This window comes from Osmia bicornis, chromosome 5 (genome assembly GCF_907164935.1).
Source record: "Osmia bicornis bicornis chromosome 5, iOsmBic2.1, whole genome shotgun sequence".
NCBI lineage: Eukaryota > Metazoa > Arthropoda > Insecta > Hymenoptera > Megachilidae > Osmia > Osmia bicornis.
The window spans coordinates 618,629-638,060 of NC_060220.1; the positions used below are offsets into that span (position 1 = coordinate 618,629).

Here is a 19,432-nt window from a genome sequence, read left to right on the forward strand (position 1 = left end):
CAGGCATTTGATAGATATTAAGAAGAAATCTGGCGATTCGATATGCAACGATCGAATAATTGCCAGGGAAATAATCGAGCGACGGATGAATTAACGCGCGAGTAGACGAGGGTTGTTGCAGGCTTGTTAAGAAAAGCCTTATCAGGGACGGGTACGCATACAGAACCGCAGGCAAGCATTCACGGGTGTTCGTAGAGCAGCCAGGAAAAGCCGAAGGGAGGAACGTGCGCTTATGCCGGCGGTGTTTGTTCAGCCGCAACTTCTCTAAATCTTTTGTGCCGTACGGAGGGTTGCGGTTGTCTCGTGTACACGCGGTTACATATGTGTCCGAGTACCTATGTGCCTACTTAACAGCCAGGTACCACGCGTCTTTCTGGAAAGAAAGCTAAAGTTTTCTTACTCTCAGTCTGAAATAAGAAAATTTTTAGACGGTACTTCTTTCATTAGTTCTTCCTTCAGAAAATTATACATATAAAGCTAATTTAGATACTTATATGCTTTTTGGAGGATGCAAGAAGCAATTGTGAAGTTAGGGCTGTAGAATAATTGTCCAAAAAAGGCGCAGAACGTCGAACGTCGGTGTCGTCGGCTCGTCACCTCGTCAGAAGCGTTTAGCTTCCGTTTCGTTTGGTCGGAACACAGATCGGCTGTCTAAAAGACACGAAGCAACAGCCAAGACAAACCTTAAATGCTTGCTAACCAAACAGTCGGAATTAGCCGCGTTACCCGCCCACGAGGAACCCGGTGCTTTCGCCGTTTACTCCTCTCTATGGCTATTATCTTCTCCGCGCTACTATCATGGGTTATTCGTGCCCCGACGTTGTCTACTTTTCTAGAATAGCACACGCGAGATGGTCCGTCCATAGACTCGCGTAGGAACACTGGAATTTTGTGGAATTGCTCGAGATTTAATACAAAAATATATAAGATTCTTAATTAATTATCCTACTTAATTTCTTTTTATTCAGAAAGAAAGGAATATTTTTTAAACACATTCAACTGTTATCAAAACTTAATTCTGATAATTGAAGTCACGTTGTTATTTTGAAACGAGAGTATTCAAACGAAAAAGCTCGAGCATCACTTTATGTCGGAAGCTCGAGGCTTTTATTATCAAAAATTTCACCGTCATATAGAACATGTTTGTATAAGAGGAACGAGTGTAATGAAACGTACAAAGAAAATTCTACCCGTGGCAACTTTTTGTATGTATTAATTCATCCACCTGACGATTATTTCTCGAATAATTTTTCCCTTTTCTTTTACTTCCACATTGTTATTTCAAGGTATTCTTGCGTGGCGAACAAATTCGTTGTATATTTAGGAAATTGGAAGTTAAATAACACCGTTTTGCCATTTTTGCGATAAAATTACAAATCATTTTAATTTAGCTTTTTATTCTAATTTAACCAAATTGAAATTTATGTTTCAGATCGCGGTTTTCGAAAGCTCGTGAAGGAAGGACGATCGTTCCAGAATAATCGTACGGCCATGGATCTAGAAACGAACGATTCTATAAAACGAATTCCGTGTCGGTGGGTGGCAAAGGATCGACGAAAACGTATATAGGAATAATCGTTGGAGGAATTCATGCAGAGCCGCCGCAACCCGACAGAGATAATGGCGTCGAGCTGAAAATGCGACGCATGGAAACGATGTCTGTTGTTATTTTACGGGGGTGGAATACCGGGCCGACGGTTAAACCGATTTGCACATCGGATGCACTCTCGATTCCTCGAACAGCGGACAATTTCACAGGGTTCTCTATTTACGCTGCTACCTCCACCATACTCTACCCTGCTCGTTTACGTATTTTCCTCTTTCCGGTAAATGCATTACGTTTATCTATTTTCCATTCTTTTCTTCGAACTTGTATCATTCGAGGACCAAGAAAATTGTCTCTCTTCTTTTTTATTGGGATACAATGAAACTTGAGAAATTGAATGATCGATCGCGATTCGTCAGTGTCTCGTATCGAAATAACGAAAGATATTTCATTCACGGAACGTCGAAATTCACGCGACCCGTGTGCGTTATATCGTGGACAACAAGAAGAGCAGTTCATTCGCTCGTCTAGTTGAGTGCTCGAGGCTTCCCTTTCGCACTGACAAGATGCAGCTTGCATTCGGACGTCACGTCGACGTCCGAACACCAGTCGTCGTCGACCATTAAATCGTTTTCTTCGTTGCTCGACAATCCTGGCCTCGCATAGTTACCTCAAAAATCTCCAACATGTTGCCATGTCGCTTTCGTACCTCCGCAAAAGAAACTAGTCCACCGAATGAAATTGTTCAACAATTTTAATTCCAAGCTGATTAATTACCGTTCTATAAAATGCTTAATTTAGGCGAAATATTTTTTTCTATCTCAGATCGAAAGACTTAAATAGAAAATTCGAGGTATTCGAAGGCGAAAGGTATTCGTGGGCATCGCGGTATCGGCAACGTAATAATAACGCGGCATCTCCTTCGTTTCTCGTCGACGAAGGGAGACGTTCTAACGATTTTAATAAATTTGGCGCTGGCTAAGCTGCAACAACAGCTCGGGTATGAATTAAGAGGGCCGAAACACCGCTTGGATAAACATCTCGAATTAGGCACCGGGATTCTTTTCCGTCCATCCGCGTGCACCGGGAGCTTTACGACTTCGGTATGTTTCGGCTGACGTGGCTTGATATGTATATGAGCGGTTAGCAGGCCGCAAAGTTGCGGTAATGGACGAGATATTTTACAACTGAGGGATGTTCCAAAGATTAGCTTCATCCTTTGCCGCGATCTTTTCTAATCTCTGATAAGACTGTCCTCTAATTAATCGTGTCGAAATTGATTATTATTTCTCGCCCCGTAGGTTCGTCGTAGGAATTTATTTCTAGTTGGTTGCTTCGATGTCTTCGGGTAATGAAAGAAAAAAAATTCGTGAAATTAGACCACCATGGGTGGAGTATCCCTTCGAAAGCACGACAATGCTACAAAATGGTCTCGAATTATCGACTATTCCGGTGGTCTGAAATCTTATTGAAAGCGATCGAAATCCCCGCTGAATCCCTGCCATTATGTTCGAAGCTCGTGGTCGTATCCAAAGTGATTCGCTGCCGTTTTGAATCCATCGCTAGAAAATCATGTAGAAAAGATTTTTCATGGGCATCGACATAGGCCTGCTGGCACTTGTCGGAGAGGAAGAAATTCCTCGGGCGGATTAGCTCGATTCGACACGAATTCGATTCCCTTTTGTGATTCGACCCAGACACGGTGATGTTGGGCAAACAGGTCATCGGGTTTCGATGATGTTGAATCGGCTAGGATAATTCAGTTGAATGGATCCTGTGAACCGAATCGCGACACCTTCCTTACGATTATCCTTCGTCAAAGGATCACTGACAATCTTATTACAGATTATCCAATCTTTCAGATAAACGCGAAACAACATTTCTTAATTTCTCTTTTTTCCAATTTCATCAGTGTTCGATGTTCAACTACGAGTTTCATCGATTCGGACTAAGAAATTCTTTTTTTTTTTCTACTCGGACCGACAGGTGCAGTAGCCTTCACCCGCGGATATTATTTCTGTCAACCTTGGCCGTGTTTATCTGCATACATATTTGACCAACTCCTGCCGTGCAGGTCCATCGCCTAGGTCGGCAGAGGGAGCGTATTACCTGAAGAAGCAATCTCTGTCGCATGAAATAACATTTAGGCTGGACTGCCTGCTCTACCACCTCCCTGTTTGTTTCCACCTATACCTGGACACTGTGTTACGTGCTTTCCGCGTGTATAAAAGTATCCTGACTCGAGGATGATCCTCCATGTTTAGCATTATCACTTGTTCTGTTGCATGTCTCCTAATTTCTGTGTGCGTTTAGTTGTAGTGGAAGTTTCTTCAGGTATGTGGAAATAAGTAGAAGAATTTAATTATCATTTCGAGTCAAAGGGTTAACCAAGGTTCTTTGTGTGTCTACCAGTAGTATTCAGCATGGTTGACATCCTAAAGATCACACAGTTAGCCATTACTGAACTATTAGAGGTTTGTCAACGTAGATCCTTTTGGATGACACTTTGAAGGGTACCAGGTACCTGGACTCTGTTGGTTCTGGTAGCGTTTGCAGAGCGGTTCTACCTACGCAAAGCACATAAAATATTAGAACTTACCTACCTATATTGGTATCCAGAAGATCAAGTTTATCCTAAATCAAAGCACCAGTTGCTTTTCAGGCATTTGAATTTTTCTTGATATCCGCATTGATAACTTAATATCTATTGTTTAATTCAATATATGAAGCATAACAACGAACGGTTTGATGAATCCCCCTTCGGATGTGGCGGCGAACGAGGTTTCCTCTGTTCCCTTCGGGGATCTCGGGGGAAGAGTAGAAGCAAAGGATACGAGAGTGTGAAAAATAATTTCCTGCCGCTGATATGTGGCAGATCGGACGAAGGAGAAAAGTCCTAGAGGCGGGAGTATCAAAATATTATTCGAGGGTATGCCTAGGGTAGCTGCGCATTCTCGTGCCATATAGAAGCCATGCTGAAGCTAAAGTGGATGGTTATTGCTCTCAACCTGACCGCTCAGTCTGCCACCATACATCCATGTGTGTATGTATCTCATGGCTATACACGAATTTCGTATTTACTGTCAGTTAATGCACCATCCGAATCATCGTTTTTGTATAAAACTAATTTAATGAGAAAACAGTGAATTTTCGAAATTTTCGAAATTTTCGAAATTTCCAAATTATAAATTTACCACCTTTTTGTCGAGAAATCGTCTCGCACGTGGCTGAATTCTGTGGGAACGAATAGTCTTCGCACACATGCGCGTACAAGTACAGCAAGTACTTACAATTAGTAGCAGGGAACTGGTGGCAGCCGCAAGCAGTGAGAGAGAGAGACTCGGTCGATATATGGTCACAATGAAGGGTGTGGCGTTCGAGGACCAAAAGCTCTCTCCTGTCTGCTTTATCCTACCATTGGCTGTTGCCAGGTGTCGAGAATGGCGGACCTTTCTCCCGTCGACCCTCCTGACTGCTCTTTTAACACCACTTCAACCTCCTTTGCGACCAACACGAAAGATTTCTTGTTAATTGTGACACTGGGAGGAGCGAGTGGTCGTTCTTTGATTTTGCGAACGACACGTGAGAACGACGAGTGACACACCTGAACATTCCAATTATTATCATCGATCATTGATAGATAGGTATTTGGTGTTTCGGTTGCATTTTTCTGGCATACCATTGGGGTACTAAATAAATTTTCATAATTCTACGTACTTGCAAATAGCGAACCCGGAAATGTTATATATATGTTAGAAGACGTGGAATAAAGTTATTCACGTTTCTCGGTAGAGCAGTGATTTAGAAAGAAAATGACGTATGCCGAGGTTCTTAGCAAGCGCCACTTTAATGGAGACACGTGTCGCGGGTATTTTAGATCGGACCGCGGCCCGATGATGAAGAGAACGACGACGTTCGAGGAAGATTGATGAGGTGTGTTTACCACTAACTAATTCCCGTCTGCTGCCGCTTCGCGTCTAGCTAACTAACTTTTGCTCGGGGCGGAACGTGGCCCTCCAGAAGCAGCCTCAAACTTGCGCCGACAAATTGTTTGAATTCCAGTACGGTGAAGCAGACAATTAGAGGTGGGAACGAGAATAGGTCTAAGAACAGTAATCGATGGATGTTCTATAATTTGTAGAAAAGTCAATCAGAAAAATGAATAATTGGTGGATGAAAGCTTTGGGTTAGCCGGAGGTGGTTAACGAAGCATCAGCCTGGATTAGGCTTGCGTCAAGCCACAAAACCAGCCTCTTCTCGGGGTTCGGCGTACGATGAAGAAACGGAGGTTATTCCTGGTTGAACAAACACTGGAATGGGTCGCGTGCGCCTCCCACATATTTATAGATTTTATCTCTCTTTGACTTCGCCGAGGCGAGTAGGCGTTCGTGTACCCGTGTGCAGTGCGATGGGATGCCGAGGAAAAGAATCCAGGAGGACAGGGACGAGCAGGAGGCCGCGAAAACCGGGAGGAAATCTGAGGAATGCCCGACGGAACGAGGGAAAACATCGGACGCGAACGAAGAAAGAAGAGGAATCGCGACAGAGCGAAGAAATCGACTCGAACGGATCGGTCCAGACGAGCGTTTCATTGTTTATTCAGTGATACTCGTTCTTGCCATTTTCGCTGGTTCGTGAACAATATAAAGGTAAACAGCGACGAAGGGAGAGGTGACGAACAGTTGTCGCGAGAGATGAATAGAGGGATTTTTCATGAAGCCGTGAAACGTGGACGACTATCGAATCAGCCAATTGTTCGATCGTTTCGCATTGTTATTTTTATAATTCACCGTATCCTCGATCTTGCTGGCGTGGCGACGGCACCGTGTTGTTTTTATTGGCCGCATTTAGGGAACGCGAAAGGGACCGAGCGGGGAAAAAGGTGGTCGGTAGCGATGGACGAATATACCAGAGCAAGAGGGGTGAACCGATGGGAACGGGGTGTTGTTTCATCCCTCGTGGCAGCTTCGTCTATTCTAGCCGGGAGCAGCTACATTCTAGTGCCTAAAGCGGAGCCATAGCTAGGTTAGGATAGGATAGGACAGGAAGAAAGACTCGGTGCTGAAGGGTAAGGCTACATTCACATTGCAACTTAGACTTTTGTTTGTTAGACAAGTACTGAGGAAGGAGTTTTCCATCCCTCCCCACATTCCTTATCTGTAAAGACAGATGGTTATCCTTTAGCTTTCCTTAGATCCTTCCAAAAACTCAGCTAGCCGCACTAATTAAGAGCCTAATGACTGCTACAAGGCTGCAAGTTACTATACTAATGTGAATGCAGCATTATTGGAGGGTGCAAGAGAAGGGAGAGACGCGGAGGTGGGCGAGTACGAGGGTTGACAATACCACAGTCATCCAATGTTATTTCAGTACAACTTCTCTCTCCCCTCCTTTTCGTCCCTTCTTATTTCGCTCTTCTATCTCTGTCGTGTTTTTCTTCCGTTTCCCTTTTTGTCACCCCTTTGTCACTGCTTACACTCCCTTCGTTCACTCTTTCCTTCCTCTATCCAGTCGCCATCAGGTCGAATCTCTTTTTTGAACTATCAGCACAAGTCCAAAAGAGATAATTTTATTTTATTTTTTTTATTTTTTACCTTATTGAATAAGCTCATAAGGCGGATGAAATTTTTCATTCTATCCATCTTGTAGGCTTCGGTTGACCATCCCCTTTATTTCTTATTACATCCTTCTTTCTTATATCCGTGCATCACTTATATCTCTGCATCCCTTACACCCTTGCTTCCCTTATATATCTGCATCCCTTACACCCTTGCTTTCCTTATATCTCTGCAATCCATACACCCTTGCTTCCCTTATATCTATGCATCCCTTACACCCTTGCTTCACTTATATCTCTGCATCCCTTACACCCTTGCTTCCCTTATATCTATGCATCCCTTACACCCTTGCTTCAGGGCCAAAATTGTTGCATGATTTAGTTCCTTTTTCCAAAACCAGATGGCGCTGATTCGACGTTGAGAATTTAGTTCACATTTTTGCTGCTAGAGGGCCAAAATGGTTGCATGATTTAGTTCCTTTTTCCAAAACCAGATGGCGCTGATTCGACGTCGAGAATTTAGTTCACATTTTTGCCGCTAGAGGGCCAAAATTGTTGCATGATTTAGTTCCTTTTTCCAAAACCAGATGGCGCTGATTCGACGTCGAGAATTTAGTTCACATTTTTGCCGCTAGAGGGCCAAAATTGTTGCATGATTTAGTTCCTTTTTCCAAAACCAGATGGCGCTGATTCGACGTCGAGAATTTAGTTCACATTTTTGCCGCTAGAGGGCCAAAATTGTTGCATGATTTAGTTCTTTTTTCCAAAACCAGATGGCGCTGATTCGACGTCGAGAATTTAGTTCACATTTTTGCCGCTAGAGGGCCAAAATTGTTGCGTGATTTAGTTCCTTTTTCCAAAACCAGATGGCGCTGATTCGACGTCGAGAATTTAGTTCACATTTTTGCCGCTAGAGGGCCAAAATTGTTGCGTGATTTAGTTCCTTTTTCCAAAACCAGATGGCGCTGATTCGACATCGAAAATTAGTTGAAATTTTTGCCGCTAGAGGGCGCTGTTCCGGCCTGGAAATAGTTGAAGTGCTGGGATGTATGGGTTGCAGGGATGGAAATAAGGAAGGGATGTGGGGGTGTAAGTAATGCGGGTATGATAGGGATTCAGAGATGTAAGGGTTGCTGGGATGGAAGTAATGGAATGGATACAGGGGTGTAAGTAATGCGGGTATGTAAGGATGCAGAGATGTAAGGGATGCAGGGATATAAAGGAAACAGTGATGAAAGGAATGCAGAGATGTAAGGGATATAATTTTTTTTTTTTTTTTTTAACGTGGGGAAATCTTGCATGAGACCCCCCACCGTCCCCTGGGGGAGGGCGGCAGGGGAGTGTCAGATTCCTACTGACTAAAACCCCACGGCGACCGACACTGGAGCTAAAGGAGGGCTTCGAGACCTTATATGTATTATTTCGAAGCCCTCCACGCCTGGCACACAGGTGCCCATCTCGGGGGAGGTCCAAATTGAGCCCTCCCCCTGCTGCCTATCCTCTGGCCGACACCGTGGTCGCACCGGTGTCGGTCTCTACTTGGGCTGCGTACAAGGGCGCCCGGAGCCCCCACTCCGGACGCCAGCGGCCCTGACGGCCCCACCGGTTTTGGTGGTGAAGCCGTCATATCTACTGTTAAGGGAAGGGTTGATTTACCCTTCTCTTGCTCTTCTTCTCGGACCTGCCCGTGTTGAGGATGGCGGTCCTAGTAAGGACTGAATATGTCTTTGTTGCTGAAATTTCTATTACCATCAATGTGCGTTAGACTGTTGCAGTGCAAAAGGTTTCACAATACTAGGATGGATCAGTTGGCGCCCGTTTTCAAGGCCCAAATTCAAGACTCCTTGAAAACAAAGGCATGTCCAGTCACCTTGTCACATTTATCAGAAAACCACGTACGCGTAATCCCGAAAATTAGACGTTCACTCTTCCGGATTGGAAGGAGGCTTCTTTGTGCTTGAAATATACCCCAGGATCCTGAACGAGTGGCATCTGTAATAACAACGTTCGCTCTTGCGGCTCTCCCTCTACGTGACTGCTACGGGAATGCTACGTAGGATAGATTTTCAAAATTCCGATCAACTGTGATTAATCGTATATATACAGGCACGCTAATCATTAGATACAATAATCTTAAATAACCCTGTCGTTTGTATCATTTTTATTATAATAAAGTTCTACGTTCAATGACAAAGTGTGTGTTATTTAAATTATACCTACTAACTTTAAAGACAGGGCACATGAATTTGACGAGAGACAACGTCTTCACGAGTCTTTCTTGTACTGTAAAATGAGAAAAAGGAGCGGGGATCCTCTGTCGCCACCTTCTTAAAGCCAACAAAAATATTATTTCACGTAAATATGTGTCTGCGGTGAAGCACTTTTAGTTTCGTCTCTTCTTCTTTTAAACGATCAAATTGTAATTGTCATCGGTCTGTCATCAGGACCAAACTCATCACAGCCATTCCAAGTATTTTGCACCTTCAATTTAGGGATGCAATACATTAGTTAGCCTTATAATTGAATTCTGAAAGTATCTTTAATAATTTGCATATAATTACGAGATAACTAAAATTGCCTAAATGTTCACGGTATCATGGGGTCATATACTTCAAAAAGTATGAACGAATAAACGAAGAAGTGATCCATTAGGTAGGAAGCCCCAGCTGACACACCCTGACGCTATCAAAACACGCCTTAAAACTTATATTCCTGCGTAACAGCGTAGTAGTAGTGGAAAAACTACGTACGTGAGATAAAATAACAGAGTGTAGTTAACAGGCTTGGGTAAAAATATTCAACCAGGTTCCACCACCTTCCCTTCACCATCCTTCTCTTTTCCTTTCTCAATTCCCTTTTCAATTTCCTCTTCTTATCTTTTATTCCTTTACATTCTATAATTATGATGAATTTTCTTACATATCGTTTATCTGCCTCTTTATGCGGCATAAAGTACTAATTGATTTGGACAAAAGTTTTATTTTAAGAAGCACTGATATCTTTTGAAAATTTCTACTGCACCTGTGTGATGTGTATTGTTAATTTCTGAATAATTGATTCACAAGTTAAAATATTAATTACAATTTAATTGCATTCATAAAAGGACACAGTTTCGACTTTCTTTAATTCTATTTTCTTAAAAATTAATCAAAATCAGCACAAGACTGTTTGACAAACTTGTATTTTAAAAAGGCCACCATAAATTGGGTTTTCAAAATTCGATCCTAGAAGCGCCGCCTGTCGGAAAGTAGCGGAAACTATTTGCCGAATTATCGACCGACCCTCTGGTAAGTTGTCGACTTATCGACCGTTCTTCGGCGGTCGGTAAGTTGTCGCATAGCTTCCGCCGCTCTTCGATAGGTGGCGCTAGTGTTCTCCCAGAAAATCGATTGTTAAATTGTTGAGTAGTTTGCGCCGCGTTCCTAAAGATGGCGATAGGATCGAATTTTTAAAATTTTATGGCGGTCTTTTTAAAATACAAGTCTGTGAATACAAGTTTATCAAGCAATTATTTCAATAATTTTTCGGTCTTGTGCTGACTTTGACTGATTCCTAAAAAAATAGGTTCAAAGGAGTCTGTACTCTGTACTCTTAAACTTAATTTCAGCTGGGGGTGGCTTGAAACCCCTAAATCATGTCCCCTCGAGAACAAAGGCATGTCTGGTCTTGGATTTATAGTTATTGATGCTATGTCACGTTTGATGTATACCGCTTTCGAATTTCGGAGTTTGTTATTTTTAGATTAATATATTTTTATGCTTAAACACAAGTAGATTGGCTTTATTAACAAATGTAATTATGGTAATCTTAAACGAAGTACAAATATTATGGTTTGTTATCGTTCAGTTTTTTAAATATTTCCGAATATTACATTCTTTTTAATAACTCAGTATTTGTGGTTTCTGTTGACAGGTAATTATAAGGAATTAAAGCAGATTATAATTAGATAGTGTTTATTATATTATGCGTGGTCATCATTTTAACTGTTGCAATTATTTAATAATAAGCAAGGGATTCCTAAGTGATTTAACATTAAGGTGTTTATGGTTTCAAATTACATGAGCAAATATGCAAAGTTTACTGAAACATCCAAAGCGACAATTCGTTATTTCACGAAAGCTTGTTGGTTCTCTATTTAAATATGATGCACGAAAGTATGGAATAATTAAAGCTACTTCCTCAAATATCAAATTTAACAGTGCGATAAATAGGTTATGTTTTCCACTGTCATGTGGGGTAAGTGTCTTATGATTGCAGTTTTACATGTTATTTTAACGAAGTACTTATGTAACAATTTTTATTGCAGCTATATACAAAAGTTTATAAAGAATTAAATCAATTGCAATTGTTTTTGAAAAATGACTTCTGTAAATCTTCAAAATTGTGCAATCCAAGAAACTTTAGCTCGACTACCAGCAGCAAACAATCTTCTAAAGGTTCTAGTGAATCTTCAGAGGATCCTGGCAAGGATTCTAAAAGACCTAATGAATTTCAAATATTACTTGTAAAATTTGCTGTAGGTTTTCTTGTGGCATTATCTGTTTATCGTTTAATAAGTTTGCAACCTACCGATGCTGTGGTAAGTTTGAACCAATAAAAAATGTAGGATGAAAAATTGTTTTGCCTAACTGTGATTACTTTGTATTAGGGTGATAGGATAAATTGGAATGACTTTATAAATGAGATACTCTTAAAAGGGCAAGTTCAAGAGATTAGAATTTATCCAAAAAAAGTACAAGTGGTACTTAAACGTGGTGCTACATACAAAGGAAAGCTATTATTTTCGCGACTCGATCTTTATAATATTCCTGATAGTAAAGACATTGAAGAAAAAATTAGACTAATAGAAAGACGTATTGGCATTAAAATGGGTATGAAAGATCAAGAAATTGAATGCCATATGACATCATTCATTTTGAACTACATTGATCATTATATTATTATGAATTTTTAGAGGATGGAATTCCAATTAGATACATAAGCTTTGGATTGGAGAATATTCTAGGAGAATTGTTTAGATTAGCCTTAGTGATTGGTTTAATTGCCTTTTTTGCTCGTGGTGCAAACCTCAAAAATGGTTTGAATAGTATCTTTAGTGATCTAAGAAAAGCAAAATTCACATTAGTAGATCCTTTTTCTGGTAAAGGTGTACATTTTAGTGATGTAGCTGGTTTAAAAGAGGCCAAAATAGAAGTTATGGAATTTGTTGATTATCTTAAAAATCCTGAACGGTATCGAAAGCTCGGTGCTAAAGTACCGAAAGGTATAAATTTTATAGTTTAAAAGGGTTCAACTTACAGCTCTTTTTTTGATTGAACTATAATTAGTTTAACTGATTTTTAGGAGCTTTATTGTTAGGACCACCAGGATGTGGTAAAACGCTATTAGCTAAAGCGGTTGCAACTGAGTCAAATGTTCCATTTCTATCAATGAATGGATCTGAATTTATCGAAATTGTAGGTGGATTAGGTGCAGTACGCGTAAGGGATTTGTTTGCAGAGGCTAAGAAAAGGTTTATTATTTTATATGACAAAAAAAAAAATGATGCAACTATTCTCTGATTTATAATTAGTTTATTTATTGTTATAGGGCTCCTAGTATTATTTACATAGACGAAATTGATGCGATCGGCAAAAAACGATCGGAAGGGATTGCTGAGTTCAGTAATAGTGAATCTGAACGTACTTTAAATCAACTTTTAGTGGAAATGGATGGAATGACTACATCGGAAGATATTATTATCTTAGCCTCGACAAATAGAGCAGATGTTTTGGATAAAGCTTTACTAAGACCCGGTAGATTTGATAGACACATTTTAATCGATCTTCCTACTTTAGAAGAAAGAGAGCAAATTTTTGAATATCACCTTAAGTGTTTGGTATTAGAAGGCAGCCCTTCACAATATTCGAAATACTTAGCTCATCTTACTCCTGGCTTTAGTGGTATTGTATGCTACTATTATTAATGAACGCTTAGAACTTCTTTTCCATGTAATTTTATTTCAAATTATATATTTGAAGGTGCGGAGATAGCAAATGTTTGCAACGAGGCTGCATTACACGCAGCTAGCAATTCAAAAACTAAAGTTGAAAACATCGATCTAATGTATGCAATTGATAAAATATTAGGTGGTACAGTAAAAAAATCTAGCACGTTAACACCTTCCGAGAAAAAAGTTGTTGTTTATCACGAAGCTGGTCATGCTTTAGCGGCATGGTTATTAGAACATATAGATCCTTTAATTAAAGTTACAGTAATACCAAGAACGAATAAACGTTTGGGCTTTACTCAATATTCCGATTCAAATCTAAAGCTTCGGAGTGTAGAAAATCTCTTTCAAAATATGTGTGTGTTGTTAGGCGGTAGAGTTGCAGAAAATATAATATTTAATAAAATTTCAACCAGAGCACAAAATGATTTGAAAAAGGTAACGGAAATGGCATATCGTCAAGTTCAGCAATTTGGGATGAGCCCTGCTGTAGGTTTAATTTCTTTCAATACAGAATATACAACCACGGTGAGAGATATATATATATATATATAAAATTTTCAAAATAATACTGCATTATTGATTTCATAATATGATCGATTTACTAATTAGAAAACGAAAAAACCATATAGTAAAAAGATGGCAAGTATAATGGATTCAGAAGTACGACGAATAATTACTGAAGCGTATAAAACAACTGAAAAATTATTATTAGATAACAAAGATAAGTTAATAATAGTAAGTAATAGTAATTAATTCCTGGAATACTTTTGTCTCTCAGAAAATATTGTAGCCTAGTCCCGAGCTGACATTATCCAAAAGAATATTCTACATCAATTTTCTTAGACATATAGTATTTTATTATATATTACGTATATAATTTTGCTACAATTTGTTTTTTATATGTACTCATAGTTGGCCGAAGCACTATTGAAAAACGAAACGTTAACATACAAAGATATAGAAAAATTAATTGGTCCACCACCATTTGGAAAGAAAGATGTCATGGAAGTAGAAGAACTTAATCTTAATTTGGAAAGTAAAGTACAGGAAGATTTGAAATAGATACATCTCTAGCATCTTTTGATAAATATTTCTACAATACCACTTAATCATGGCCAATACGATTTTCATGTAAATATTTTGCAATATTTTTTTCTTTAAAAGTACAATGATTAACTACAATTTTCTGTAATATGGGTGTTCTTGTTACAGGTGCAGAAACAAAATTTAGTGAAAGAATTACAACTTTATTTGGGTAAAAATGTAGTTTTTACAGAATACCTTTTAGAAGAAATGAAATTCATACGCTAACATTGCAAAGTCGTCTACTTCCGTTTAACATAAAAAGATACCTTTCATTATTTTAGATTTCCTATAGCGAACTGAAACTATCCTCATATTTATATTAGATGATAAATATATTACATATATGTATATATTTTATGTATCGTGTAAATATAATGAATTTCAATGTAAAATAAAAAGTCTTTATCATAATTTAAAAGATTCTTTGTTATTTAATACTGTAAACAAATAATCATCAAATGTGAACATATAATTTGGTAAATTAGTAGAAAGCGCGTGAAATAAACTTATGTTTTTATCAAATTATAGTTTTCTTACTTACACCATCTCATTAGAATACAACAAAGTATGTACCGAGATGTTTCTGTCTAATATGTAACAAATAATATTTTTAGTACTATAACGGAATTAATACGAAGTTTGGCTTATTAATAAATTCAACTTTTTAAAAAACAACATTAATAGTAATTGATAACAATAGTAAGAATGAAAAAGATATAACTTTCTAGGATCATGTAAGTCTTTAAAGGTATTTTGAAAAATCCTTAAAATGCTAAGTACTGATTTAACGTACCATATTGTAGGAACAGTCCTTACTGATAACATTAAATAAATAAAGATAATTTTGATTTGTGCTTGCAGCATATAAACACTGCTTTGACACTGTGTTATTTTTAATAGTAACCAACATTCATTTGGAAATAATATCTTTGATAGTATGATTGAGTGTGCGTTCCAAATGACTTCCACTCCAGTATACCTGTCCACACTGTTCACATATGTAAAAAACTGGTACATTTCTTAATACATTTATCGGTACTTTATCAATTTGTATCCTTGCTTGATATTTTGTTGCACACGTATTAATATTTACAGAATCTATACTTAATTTCCATGTGCGATCCTCCAATTCCATTGCGTTGTTTACATAATAATTATCTCGTGAATTAGTATCGTTTGTTATTGGTAACTCTAATGAATTATCATGCACTGAATCTAGTGCACTTGAAGGTATGCGATAATTATTTTCACGCGTTAATTTGACAAAGCTAAAAAATTATAAGGGTTCGTTACCATTTGTACACTTAACGACTGTAAGAAGAAATCATTTATAACGAACCTTTGCACAAGTTTGTCCATTAATGTTTTGGGAATTTTTGCAAATTCGTCATTGTTACAAATTTGGCACCGACTAAAAATGTCTTTTTGTGTAACATAAATTCCAAAATACTTCAACACTTCTCTTAACTGTTCCTCGCAACTATCAGCTATTACCATATAATATCTTTCAGGTGGTAGATATTTTGAAAACTGCAAAATACAATTAAACTAATTAATCACTGATTATATACAAATTTAATCAAGTCTGTAAAAATATACTTACTTTTAGATCATTCTTGTTACGTGTTAGAAGTACTCTGTTTTCGTCCACTGCTAATTTTAATGATCGTTCACCGTTTTGATCAAAAGCAACGTGAACACAATCACACCCACACATTCTTAACTTACTCGTTAATCCGCCTAACATGGAATCACAAACTACACGCCATTTATGTGCTGGTATAAGTTTCTTATTAGTCATTGGCTGATTTTGTGGTGTTTCTGTATTATAGTCTTTTGTCATGTAACATGGTTCGTCGTTTAGATCAAGGATTGAATATTTTTGATGATGTAAAGGCTTCTTAGGGTAATCTGGTTTGTTTGGGTGATTCCCAAATTGTCTGTTTGGGAAATATTGTCTATTTGGGTGAACCTGTCTATTCGGGTAATTTTGTCTTTGTGGGTAATCCTGTCTATTTGGATGAACTTGTCTGTTGGGATGAACCTGTCTGTTGGGATGAACCTGTCTGTTGGGATGATCCTGTCTGTTGGGATGATCCTGTCTGTTGGGATGATCCTGTCTGTTTAGGAACATAGGTTTTTGAACGTTCCTAAATCTTTGCGATGGATTTTTAAATCTTTGTTGTTGATTATTATTTGGTACATCATTTTCAATTGCATTTTGCTGAAATAAGATACATACAGATATGCAAGTAGTACTTAAATGATTTACCTATTTAGGTTAGAAGAACTTACATTCTGTGCAGGTTTTTTCGTGTTTCGTTTCGGTGAACGATGTGGAATATGTTGTAACTCCGTACAAATTTCCGGAAACGGTATATCTAAACGTTCGCATTGACGTGTTATAACTTCATATATTTCCAACAGGCAATATGCATCTAACGCTATGATAATAAATTATTATTACGTTTAATTTCTAGAAAACAATTAAAACTGCATATGTATGTAATTTTTACATTTAAATATAAAAAATAGCTATTTACCAGCATATATTATTTGACCTTCTCGTAATGGTCTTTGTTCCCAATTAGAAAATTGATCAGATTTATTCAGTCTATTTCCCATACAAAGTTCTACGAGTTTACTTAAACTTTGTTTGGTGAACTGATCATCACTTTCATGCGGGAATACAAATTTATAGTCATTTACCAATTTCTGCCATAAATGAACTATGTCTAAATATCCTGGCCCATACGTTTTTACTTTAGATAGAGCAGGTAGACTATCCCGCATAACTGCCATATCTTGCGCTATGCCAAAACCTGTATAATATATTTAAAAAGGTATACATAATCAATTACCTAATTTTCCATGAAATTCAATTACTAATTATAATACAAGAACAGCTTATTAGTTGAAGTTTACCTAATTTTAAAATATTTTTGTTTTCAAATAAAATTAAAGCAAGTTCTGACCACAAATCTCCTGAATCGTTTCCCATTGTAGTTACATCTAAGATGTATACATTATTATCAGTAGCTATTTGTATTAAAGCTAATTCAGTCTGCTTTGTACCTGTCAATAAATAAAAATGTCTTGATTATTCTTTATTATGTCATTGTAGAAACAAATTGTAATTAACTTGATATATTACCAAAACAAGGCTTCCATTCTGAATCAATACCAACAATATGGACACCGTTAAACCCAGTGTCAAGAAATTCTTCGAAACTTCGTGAATTATCTATTATTTTAATAGAATTTCTTGCCAGTTTCAATTCATGACAATTTATAATATCCTCAGTGAGTTCATCACTGTTTATGTTAACTCGGCTAGTGGAAGCTCCTTCGTTTATTCCTTTATAATTAAATAGTATAGTTTTGTACAAGTGATATTGAAATGTAAAAAAGGATTATTACCTTCATATTCGATGTGTTCATCTTCGTATGTAATTGCCCATGGCCATTGCTCTTTAGGTATATCAAATTTTTTTGCCCAATACAAACCTTCTTTTGCATCTTTTGCATTAATTAATAATCTTATCATGTGAAGCTGTAATTTTTCGTCTCCTCCTATTGTCTCCTGTACCATTTCCCTCCAGCTTGCAGTACCTTTATTTAATAAAAGATCTCTTATTTATAATATTTGATTATTGTAAATTGTATAAAAAATAAACGTACTTAAACTACAATCCACGTAACGTTTATGTATCAGGAACTGTAAAGCACCTTCGCATCGTTTTTTATTTAAATTGGGACAAAATTCAGGTGGAAGATTATACAACTTAACAAAACGCGCTATTAGTTTAGTCATTGGTTTGACTTGTGTTGTAGACATCTTTATATCTGGTATGTTATCTTTCCTGTAATAAGTTTAACATTATATCGCACTTAATATTCTTCTTTTCCTTAAATTATTTAAACTTACTTAATTATCTCATCTAATGTAATGTGCATAGCATTATCAGGTCCAATTAAGTTATCCAGATAGGTGATCAGGACCTTTTGCATTTCTGGACAATTGTTCAAAACTTCTTCCACTATTGTTAATTTATTTTGTAGCATAAGCGGTAGTAATAAACATTCTGGATCTCCAAAATAGTCTTGCAATTGTAACATAACTACATACTGTGCTGCTTTTTTATATTTTTTTTCATGAACCAATTTCTGAAAGAATATACTCGTGTCAGAAAACAATTTAAAAGTTAAACACTAAAAGCTTTATTATACAATAATACCTTTATTATACTAAGAAATTCCTCTTTATGTTCTACAAATTCATATGTAACTGCAACCATCTTAATGAATTCCATGTTGTTCTGTGAATTGACTAATTGAAATGCTGCTAATTTTAAATCTAACACTAAGAAATGTTTGTACTGGTCTTTTTTTGGTTCTAACCATTTTGTATATTCTTCAATGACTGGAATGCATAAAAATGTATTAATATCATTAATATCATGATACTGTTAACAATGTTATGTTTAACAAAACTTTAATTATACTTATATAGTAAACATTAAAACTTATTTATTACAACTAATGAATGTAACTTATTTACATCATTTAATTTATATTATATAAGTATTATAAAACATAAACCTGCAAATGCTAACGATGAATTTGTTTTCATATTTTTAAAGTCTGAAGTATTTACTAATATTCGTATTGTGCTTAAATATGGATTTGGTGCACTTTCAAAATATTCTATTAATGTTTTGCTTACGCTATCGCACTTCTTCCCTGTAAAAAGATATGAAACATGAGTAGTACATATATATAATTATAATCGTGATATTGTAATTGTAACAATATATAATCTGCTTACATAACTGCCATATATGATTTAATGAAGTAAGCCACTCTTTTGTGGTATCATCTATCATTGAAAAGAATTTCAAATCGTCTGTGAACGAATCATCAATTTTTTGAATTGTATTTGTCATTGTTTAAGGTGTTATATACCAACAATACACATATAACTGGTGGTATGCGTAGAAAAAGATCTTTTACGCAATATGCATAAACAGTTATACTTTGAAAACAATTGAATCGGTATAATTGAAGCTTTTGTTCAAACATCAACCTATTTTTCTTCTGGTCACAAACACTTTATATTACAAAGAACATTCGGTGAAATGATTCATTGAAAGGGAAAAGACCATTCGGCACTATCGATACTGATACATATATGTATGTACGTGCAAAATAATAACATTAAAATTCCCTATCCATTGGTTTTTTTTTAATG

General features: G+C 37.1%; 2 protein-coding genes and 1 long non-coding RNA gene across 5 annotated transcripts in view; 2 read left to right on the forward strand and 1 right to left on the reverse strand.

The window, feature by feature from the left end:
- LOC114882675 overlaps positions 1-4,157 on the forward strand; it is a 32,236-nt gene extending 28,079 nt beyond the window's left edge. For both annotated transcript variants that reach the window (XR_003790469.2, XR_003790468.2), the window contains exon 7: positions 1,433-4,157. This is a non-coding gene — a long non-coding RNA (uncharacterized LOC114882675). The remainder of the gene's footprint in view (positions 1-1,432) is intronic.
- Positions 4,158-10,781: 6,624 nt separating this feature from the next.
- Positions 10,782-14,398, forward strand: LOC114882772 (paraplegin). Its single transcript, XM_029199789.2, has 11 exons — positions 10,782-10,933; positions 11,016-11,339; positions 11,410-11,682; positions 11,752-11,974; positions 12,058-12,366; positions 12,447-12,615; positions 12,693-13,045; positions 13,124-13,620; positions 13,705-13,830; positions 14,008-14,226; positions 14,308-14,398. The coding sequence occupies exons 2-10, from the start codon at positions 11,172-11,174 to the stop codon at positions 14,155-14,157; spliced, it is 2,268 nt and encodes a 755-aa protein (XP_029055622.1). The 5' UTR covers positions 10,782-10,933; positions 11,016-11,171; the 3' UTR covers positions 14,158-14,226; positions 14,308-14,398.
- Positions 14,322-19,372, reverse strand: LOC114882769 (exonuclease mut-7 homolog). 2 transcript variants are annotated; one of them, XM_029199784.2, is made up of 13 exons: positions 19,010-19,372; positions 18,784-18,924; positions 18,420-18,604; positions 18,110-18,348; positions 17,863-18,044; positions 17,602-17,793; positions 17,336-17,539; positions 17,107-17,256; positions 16,725-17,003; positions 16,477-16,625; positions 15,785-16,405; positions 15,521-15,711; positions 14,322-15,449 (listed from the first exon to the last, which is right to left on the reverse strand). In XM_029199784.2, the coding sequence occupies exons 1-13, from the start codon at positions 19,125-19,127 to the stop codon at positions 15,092-15,094; spliced, it is 3,009 nt and encodes a 1,002-aa protein (XP_029055617.1). In that variant the 5' UTR covers positions 19,128-19,372; the 3' UTR covers positions 14,322-15,091. The 2 variants fall into 2 exon arrangements, with proteins under 2 accessions (XP_029055617.1, XP_029055618.1); XM_029199785.2 differs by having other exon boundaries at positions 18,908-18,924; positions 19,010-19,058.
- Positions 19,373-19,432: the final 60 nt, after the last annotated feature.